This window comes from Nanorana parkeri, unplaced genomic scaffold (assembly GCF_000935625.1).
Source record: "Nanorana parkeri isolate BGI_ZX_2015 unplaced genomic scaffold, ASM93562v1 scaffold215, whole genome shotgun sequence".
NCBI classification, from domain to species: Eukaryota; Metazoa; Chordata; class Amphibia; order Anura; family Dicroglossidae; genus Nanorana; species Nanorana parkeri.
In genome coordinates this window covers 1,195,700-1,204,983 of record NW_017306483.1, presented here as the reverse complement: position 1 = coordinate 1,204,983, position 9,284 = coordinate 1,195,700, and the positions used below count along the sequence as shown (strand labels likewise).

The 9,284-nt window shown below is 42.5% G+C and overlaps 1 protein-coding gene across 1 annotated transcript in view; it reads left to right on the top strand.

Moving 5' to 3' along the window:
* The window catches only part of LOC108786516 (neurogenic locus notch homolog protein 1-like), a 52,094-nt gene extending 43,848 nt beyond the window's left edge, over positions 1–8,246 (top strand). Inside the window, exons 24-32 of the mRNA XM_018555834.1 lie at positions 940–1,302; positions 1,615–1,775; positions 2,379–2,592; positions 4,377–4,455; positions 4,552–4,693; positions 5,121–5,428; positions 6,137–6,284; positions 6,542–6,639; positions 7,279–8,246. Coding sequence (XP_018411336.1) covers positions 940–1,302; positions 1,615–1,775; positions 2,379–2,592; positions 4,377–4,455; positions 4,552–4,693; positions 5,121–5,428; positions 6,137–6,284; positions 6,542–6,639; positions 7,279–8,130 — 2,365 coding nt within the window. The 3' untranslated portion in view covers positions 8,131–8,246. The remainder of the gene's footprint in view (positions 1–939; positions 1,303–1,614; positions 1,776–2,378; positions 2,593–4,376; positions 4,456–4,551; positions 4,694–5,120; positions 5,429–6,136; positions 6,285–6,541; positions 6,640–7,278) is intronic.
* Positions 8,247–9,284: the final 1,038 nt, after the last annotated feature.

The following is a 9,284-nucleotide window of genomic DNA, read 5'->3' as shown; positions in this document are numbered from 1 at the left end:
TCACTGCGGACAATCCTTGCCAGATAGCTGAACTCACCAATACCGATTCATTCAAAAGGGTGCTTTATTCTGAACATCAAGGTTACAGCAGATGGATGGAACAGCAGTTGAATGGTTATAGTATTGTGCGGTCAAAAAATGATGCCTTTCCTCGCGTACTGTGCAGAGTACATGTGTCCTTATTACATGTGGCTGTTAGCTGTGGGCATGACACAGGAAGGACTGCACTCAGGAAGAAGGGAGGGGCTTACATACAGAGGAAATGTGAGGAAAGGAATACAAGAAAAACAGGTGTGTTATCACGAAAGGCCACTAGATGGCAGCATGTGAACTTACTATATAAAACGTCCATAGAAAAATGGATAGGGAAAACACACTATACACAACATCTATCTAAATAAACTTCTATGCCCCATTGGGGCGGCACACAGAGGCCAGAGTCTTCTGTTAAATCGCGTTGTTTCCCAGTATCTTCAAAAAATCACTTCTACTGTCGTGGTAAACAACCTGCTTCCCTATTTATAATGGTCTGGCCCTCTAGCAACTTCAGCGCAAAATTATAGCTAATTTGCCTACAAACGTCAGGTGGTCATAATAAACTGGCCACTCAGTATATGTATTATTAGTGATGAGTTTGGGCTTGGTGCAAACCCTGTTTGCCTGAGTTTGCTCAAGCTCACTCAGAACTGTGACCATCATGCCCCCCCACCAGTCCAATAAGTTGCATCCGGTGCATCCCCCGCCCCACAGCTACACATTGCGGGGAATGCAACTTATTGGGCCAAAAGGGGGGGTGTTGCTCACAGTTTTGAGCAGAATGGGGCAAACTCAGGAGAACAGGGTTCGCACCAAGCCCAAGCTCCTCACTATTTATTATCTTGTACGAGCCTTTGCAGCAGCAGTAATATTTGACTTGTCCTCTCTATCTCTCTTCCACAGGGCTGACTATGAAAGGTACTGCCAGGACCACTTTGGCAATGGTCACTGCGAAACAGGATGCGATAGTGCAGAATGCGGCTGGGATGGAGGTGATTGTACTTCTAGCCATGAGAAGCCTGGAGGAAGACTTATTATGGTGCTGGGTTACAACTCCTCCATACTTTATCGGAGAGACATCATCGCACAGCTCCGCGCCTTGTCCATCCATCTCCACACCAAGATACGTCTGGAAAGTGACAGCAAGGGAGACATGTTGTTTCAATACTGCAAGGGGGACAACCCTGAAGACCTGTCTGAAGACCAGCTGGAGAGATGGAAGTATGAGACCTCCGAGACGTGTCAGAAGAGTAAAGAGACTGTTGGGTAAGAAATTAACATGAATCTGTCACCAAAACCATTGGTTAGGCTACATCAAGCATTTGTGTACTTCTCAGTAGCGGTGTCTTTTAAATATTTTCTTGCAAAACACAGATGAGCGTAAAACTCAAATCCTTCAGCTCCAGTCAAATAACTAAATACAGTCCTGGTGTTAACACTCCACGTCACACTGTAGCCAAGTGATTGCTCTCTCCAGCGGCTATTCTGCATATCGCAATAAATATAGAAGAGTACGTCCATTAAATGGGAAATATTAAAAAATATTACAATAATAATTCAGGATCTTATTTCAAACAGTTGTGTCCTGTACTTGGAGGTCTTTAGTCTGGAGTGTCCCCTGTCCACCTGCATCAACTCTTCCCAGATGGCTGCTCGTTTTCTAGAAGCTCTAAATCAGAAGGGAGAGTCAAACCTACCATACTCGATCCTGGAAGTAAAGTCTCTGGATCCACCTACAGGTATGACTATGACCACCAACACTTGCATGGGGTCATGACACAGCCAGACAATAATCCAGGGACAAGGGAACTAAAATATCTCAGTAGGTTCCAAAGAGGTCACAGACTACCAATAGCAGAGGTAACAGGATCAGGATAAGCACAGAGACGCTAAGTACAACCGCCATGGACTCTCTCTTTAGCAAAACTATACTGCTTCTTCTGTCTGTTCCCTGTTTATTTGCAAAACAAACATTTTATATAAAGAGAGAAATATTGGTACATACCTCTCTAGCCAAAACTAAATAAAAGTTTTGGCTACACAAACACTTTAGAAAGCCAATTTAAAAAGTTTTGAATGCTATACATTTTGATTATTTATTGTGTATTGAATTAGGGCATCTCAATCATTTATCGAAATATTAGGGGTAAGTGATTTTACACGTGTTTTTATTTAATTTGGCTGCACATTGTATAAAGTAAACCAATTCAACCTTAAAAAATATCAAATTGACTAAAAATATTTTTTTCTTTAATGGTTAGACATACTGTGCATTCATTTGTGCTTCTTTACCAACTATTCCACCATCTTGTCTCCTACATGACCCTTTCTGTCCCTTCTAGTCCCAGAGGTGTTGAAGAACCAGTATCAATGGCCGTTGGTGGGGACGGCTGCTGGCGTGGCAGTGGCTGTAATTATTGGAGTGTTCTTTGGGGTTCAGCTAAGCAGAAAGAGACAGCATGGGGTCCTATGGCTTCCTTCTGGCTTCAGTCGCCAACGTGCACAAGAGGGCAGCAGGAGAAGGGAGCCTGTAGGGGAAGACTCCATTCGGCTTAAGTAAGTGTGCCAGCCCACCCTGAACAACTCCATTTTCAGAGTCTAATATTTCTGACACATAAACAGAACATACAGTAATGTCTCTATGAGGATATACTTAATATTTGAGTTTTAGATGGTTACAGGAAGGTTGAATCTCCTACTACTTTCTTTGAGAGCAGCTCCAGGAAACACTGCAACTACAAAAACATTTGAAAGTCCTGAGAGTAGCCAAGAATGTAGTTTTATCACATTATTCTGTGCTGTGCAATGTCCCTATCATACATCCCTCATATGGGTAAGACTTAAGTGGGCTCAGTGGAAAGGAAGTGTTTTCAACCAGGGTTCACTCCACATAATTTTTTTAGGCTTCAATTCAGGACCAGATGGTTAATATAGTGACTATTATAGATAGATGGGTAGTTGATCGCACAAGATAATGCGAACATGAAAATGAGGACTTACACAGCAATTCTAAGTCATGGCTCTGGGACCTCAACACTCTGTCATTTAGGTATAAGACTCCCAGCCCTGGGGGCGTAAATAAAAATTGTCTACTCAGAACCACCAAAAAGGAGACAGACCAACGCTGAAATTGCACAGTATGGAGATCCTAATTACATAGTTACATAGTATTTGAGGTTGAATAAAGACATTAGTCCATCAAGTCCAACCTATTAGGATCTCATTCTAGGAGTACCCGTACCCCTGTATATTACGGTCCCTTAAGAAATCGTCCAAAAGTTTCTTGAACTGGATTATATAAGATTAATTATTTAACTGTAGTTTTATTTTCTAGGGTTTAGTGGATCACGAGTGGCCTGTTCAATAACTTGTTTGTTAAATTAAATAATTTAAATTAAATTAGATTAAGATAAATAAATTATACTGAATTATACTACCAACCTGGGTTAAATTATGGTTCACAAGTGGTACGGTCAATAACTTGTTTGTTAAACTAAATTTAATTTACACCACCGCCCTGGAAGAAGTTACAACCGCCCTGGTTAAACTTCAATTGTTTAAACGCCAATTTTTTACGCCACTTAGCTCCCAGGCACTTTGTTCTCCAAGCCCTGTGTGAGCAAGCTCAAAGTGAGTGATGCACTAGTTTATAATACACCTGCTCAATGAGAGACACCTGAGCTCAATTAACCCCTCCTCCTAACAAGAACAGAACGTGGGGATCTATTGAGTCACTACTGGGAGGGGAAGTTGAGCTGCTTTGTCATTGCTGGGAGGGGAAACAAGGTGCATTAAGCTTCCGAGTCTCTTCTGGGAAGGGGAACATGATGTGCTGAGCTGCCAAGTTATTTCTGTGAGAGGGGAGCAGGGAAAGTTGAGCTGTAGAGAGACAGACAATTCTTCTGCTGTGAAGTTTGATGATGAAGTGCTCCACAGTTGCCACAGCTATATAGGTCAATGAGGGCTTATTTTAAAGTTCATTTATTTCCTACCTAATTTACTAAATACTTGAATGTCTGTATCCTGGCCATAGGCTAACTTTTGGCAAAGGTAAGAAATAAAATTTTCTGCAGGACTCTCATTATTAACTGTCTGCTGCTGGTGGCAGATACCCTAAAACAAAGGACTGGACCACGCCATTTGCCATCTACCACCTGAGCTGCAAAAGCAATCATTGTATGACCAACCAAAGCATGGTCTGTAGTGTGTGAAGACAGGTAATAAAAGTCGCTTTTATATTAAAGTAACGGAATCTTCTCCACATGTTAAAACTTAAAAATCCTACAAAATGAATCCCATTAACGGAGCACAGTATATTAATCAAACTTGTTTATTTTCAGACCAATGAAACATGATTCTGTCTATGATGATTTAGGCCCTGAAGAAGGAATTGTGCCACCAAAATCCAGAAGACTTAAAGTAAGATGGACTTTTAAACATTATACATCTCCCTAACATTTCTGTCAGATCGTTGCCACATCATCCTGTCTATGATCTCCCCTTTGATTTCTTCAGTTGGCAACAGACCCATCCATCCTTGACCATCGACAGTGGAGTCAAAAGCATATTGACGCTGGGGTTCGTTTCCCACAATGCATTGCTCTGACACCGCCACAAGAAGAGCCTGATGGCAGGGACATTGATGTGAGAGGTCCAGGTGTGTGATTTGTTATACTATATCAAAGGCCAAAAAAAGAGGGAATTATCTGTCCCATTGGGTAGATGTTATTTCACTCCATGTCTTGGAGACACAACAGGAAATCAGAGTAAGTCTCTCCAAAGTGAACAGAAATCCACTGTTAGGCATTTCACTGTAGCAGGCTTACACATTTGAAGAGTTTCTCTCTATTCCTGTTCTGGTGACAGCTCAGAATTTGGGATTTTATTGACAAATGGAGAGAGAGTAACTCTCACTAGTGGGGACAGCGAAGCAAAAAACAAAAAATTTGTTGGTTTTAGATGCACTTTAGAATTGGATAATGTATTATGAATGTAGAGCGGGGGTGATTTACTTTCAAAGAATTATGAGCTTGTTAATTGTGCTTAGGTTGTAAAGTTTCCATGATGAGTGCAATGTTTTCCAGATGGAGTCACTCCACTGATGTCGGCTATATGTGCCGGAGGAGGACTGGAACCCATTGGAGGTGGCGGAGACCCCCCAGAAATTGAAAGCTCTGCAAGTGTCATCTCAGATTTGATTGGCCAGGGTGCTAGTCTCAATGCCCAAACTGACTCCACGGGAGAGACGGCACTCCATCTGGCTGCCCGATTCTCCAGGCAAGATGCTGTGAAGGTCATGCTGGATGCCGGAGCAGATACGAATGTGCAGGACAGGCTGGGAAGGACACCTCTCCACACGGCTATCGCTGCTGATGCTCTGGGTGTTTTTCAGGTGATGTTTATGAATTTGAAGAACAGTTAGTAGATATCAAAAATGTACAAAAGTAACCCAATCTGCTACTCCAATAATATATTGTTCCCTTCAATTCTTGTACAAACATTAGTGAAACTCTTACTTAAGAAATTAGTTGTTTTTTTAGAAAATAATAAACTATATGGAACAAATCTGCATTACCTAAAGCTGAAATAGACAAATCCATAATACATTTATAGGACAATGTATTTGGCTCGTAGCAGCCATTCAAAATCCTTAGCATCCAAACAAGAATATCACTGCTTCAGTCTGTCTGACTCCTAGGTTCAGGTATTGGGCTCACCCATGCTCCAGCTTCATTCAAAAAGGGAAGAACCATACTCTATGGATGCCACCAAGTAGAATATTTATTAGTGTTTCTCCATCCAGGTCACATTAATACTGCCTGCCATGCAGCCGCACACCTCACCCGTTGGGCTAAATCGTAGAGAACCGGTATTAGTGTGACCTGGATAGAGAAACACTAATAAATATTCTTCCTAGTGGAATCTATGCGGTGTGGTTCCTTTTTTTTTTTTTTTGTCAAAATCCTTGTTGCATTTCCAGCTTTGTATTGCAGATATGACAACTGGAAGCTGACTGGTTGATATGGGTGACATGAAAGGTTCTTGTTGGCACATTGAAGCCCCTTTGTGATCTTCCTTTGATTCCATCTCTCTCCACCAGACCCTGTTACGATGCCGTCAGACGGACATTGACGCCAGAATGCACGATGGATCCACGCCACTCATCCTAGCCTCACGCCTTCCAGTACAGAACATGGTGGAAGAACTGGTGGCATGTGGAGCAGACATAGGTGCAGCAGATAAGCGAGGTATAACTCTACTCCAGATTGCATTTTTTTCCATTGTCTCCTTGCATACCTTGCTCTGTGTGAGCAGTTTGATGTGTCAAGTTTCTAGTATTTATCTGGCTATCATTAGAATACAAACACAATATCCAGATTATGGTAAACAAGCCCGGTGCTTTCAAAACAATGAGGTAATATTGCCTTATGCCAATATTAGATTACTCAAAATATGTTCTTTGTTACTGTTTCCTCTTCTCTTTTAATCTATGGTCTTCTTGTAGGTAAATCTGCACTACACTGGGCCGCTGCTGTGAACAATGTACCAGCAATGAAGACACTTCTGTCTCATGGGGCTAACAAGGATCTTCAGGACAAGAGGGTAATATATACTTAAACTAAATTATGTGGACAGTGGACACCCCTCCAAATTATTGAGTTAATTTCTTCCATTGGAGGGTACTGTTACATCATTTTAGACAATTGCATACTTTGTGAAAAGGCCCTTTGCTGTATGCTGTTCCAACATGAGCCCCTGTACACAAAGCCAACTCCATAAAGACATGGTTTGATGAGTTTGTGTGGAAGAACTCAAGTAGCCTGCAGAGAGCCCTGACCTCAACCCTACTGAACACTATGGGATACATTTGAATACTGATTGTGAGCCAGGTCCTCTCGTTCAACATCAGTAACTGTAACTGACCTTACAAATGTGCTTCTGGCCGAATGGGCAAAGTTCTCACAGACACACTCCAAAGCTTGGTGATAAGCCTTCCTCCATATTAATGTTGATGGTTTTGGAATGAGATGTCAAATAAGTTCATATAGGTGTGATGGTCAGGTGTGCACAAACATTTGGCCATATAGTGTGGTTGGCATCAGCAAAGTGGTGATGGGTGTATTTTTATATATAAATTCAGCATTAGATTTATACTATGTGCGATATAACTTTCTCACCAGAAAAATATTCAATGTATTACCCTTCAAAAATTACCTTTCTGTTTCTTTATCTCCAAAACAGGACCAGTCTGCACTGTTCCTGGCCGCTAGGGAAGGTAGTTATGAAGCTGTCTGCCTCCTCCTGGAGCACCAAGCAAATCGAGAGCTGTGTGATCATGTAGGCCATCAGCCTCGACATGCAGCTCGTGAACGTGGACACAGAGATATCCAGCGCCTTCTGGAAGAAAGCAGCCAATTAGTCAACCGTAACATACCCGCTGTTCCTCTGGCTGGAGCTCCACAGCTAAAAAAGACCCCGCGTCCCAGAGCCAAAGAGATAACCAAGCCTGCACCTTTACCGCACATAGACCTGAGCAGCTCCTGTTATCATAATGCGCCTCCTGTTTCAGCACCTGCCTTTCTGCCAGGCAACCAGTCAGAGACCAACTGTTGTCAATCTCATCATGCTATGGTCAACTACGGAGGTAATTGTGCTCCCTATGCTCGCAGTGGCTCCTTCTCATCAGGGGTAGCAGGATGCCAGTGGGGTCATAGAGGATGGAGGGTCCATTTTTGTCCAACAGGATGTACCGTGCCTGAGGCCTCCTACTCAGCAGGAGGGCAACAGATGTCCCCTCATGCCCACTGGCTGCCAGAATCTCAACATCCACAGTCTCCAAACTGCCAAAATCCAGGCCCCAACTTCTGTTCCACTCCAGCCGGGGAGCCTATCCCAAGCAAAGACTTGCCTTGCACTCCTACTGACCAGCTGGGGCACAATATCTACCTGACCCCTCCTTCATCACAGTATGGATATCCATCCCCTGCCAGCCCTGAAGAAACACAGTCTACGCAAAAAACATGCATGCACCACCACCCGTTCCTTACCCCTTCGCCAGAATCCAGGAACCCCTGGGGAATTGCATCACCATAAAGGGATTTACAGAAAAGACAAAGTATAGGGGGATAAACTGCCATAGCGTTCAGGAGCCAGTGAGTGCACTCTCAGAATCAGCATGCACTTTTGGGAGAGTTAGAAGAGGCATCAAATTCAGATGCACAAGGGCTGATATTTTAAACGATGATAAGGAGTCAGAGAATGGACTACTGTGGAATTTAGGGCCAGTCAGAGCAGTCTTGGAACCAGCAGGCACTTTCTAACAGCGCTAGAGGAGAAAATCCTTAGGACAAGTGCTAACATGTATTGAGATCTAATGGCTACCTAGGTAATGGGATCGGTACAACCCTGATCTTTAATTACGTAGCCATCTTGATGTCACTATAAGACTAGATAGATGACTGTAAATCAAAACTTCTGCTCTGTTATGGTCAAAGTCGAACTTACAGTTATATTTTATTGTGACGGTGTCATAAAAACAGGGGCAAAATCTTACATTTCATACCATGGAAGCAGCAGTTGTTATATATTTGTAGCCAGAATAAAACATGACCCGTGCTTTGCTGCAACCATGTCATAATATACCTCTTATGAGAAAAGTGACTTGAGGAAAAAGTACAAGAGTACTATGACAAAACTGGCCTGTGAGTGTTTCTGTAAGTGTTTCAAGTGTAACTGTAAGAAAAGGTTCCTCATGGTAAGTGAAGTTAAGGGAGCACACAATGGTGTAAGATATGGAAAGCCATGGAAAGTATGTGGTGCAAATATCTACGCAGATTAGAAGGTTATTATGACCAAGTATACAGACAACCAGTAAAGACGTTTGTGGGAAATATATCTGTCATCAGGCAGACTCTTGTGGGTGCTTGTTGTGCTTGAGAGACCTTGTCAGTGATGTTGGGTTCCCATGGTATTTGAGTGGACATGCAGAGGTGCCTATTGACGTCAAGTACTCGAGTATACTCCTAAGTATTAAAAAGTAAAATTTAGGTGGCACTAGTAATACACTCATGTACATGTCACTGGTACAAATAAAGTTTTACATGTTGATTATCAAAAGTGTTCCAGAGTATTTGTGAACAGGTGCTTCTATGTGTCCCACCATATATCATTTTATCACGATAGCCTGCCAGGAGATGGACAGTTCTTACATGTTGAATGTTGGAAAATGTGAGGTCCAATATGCAGCG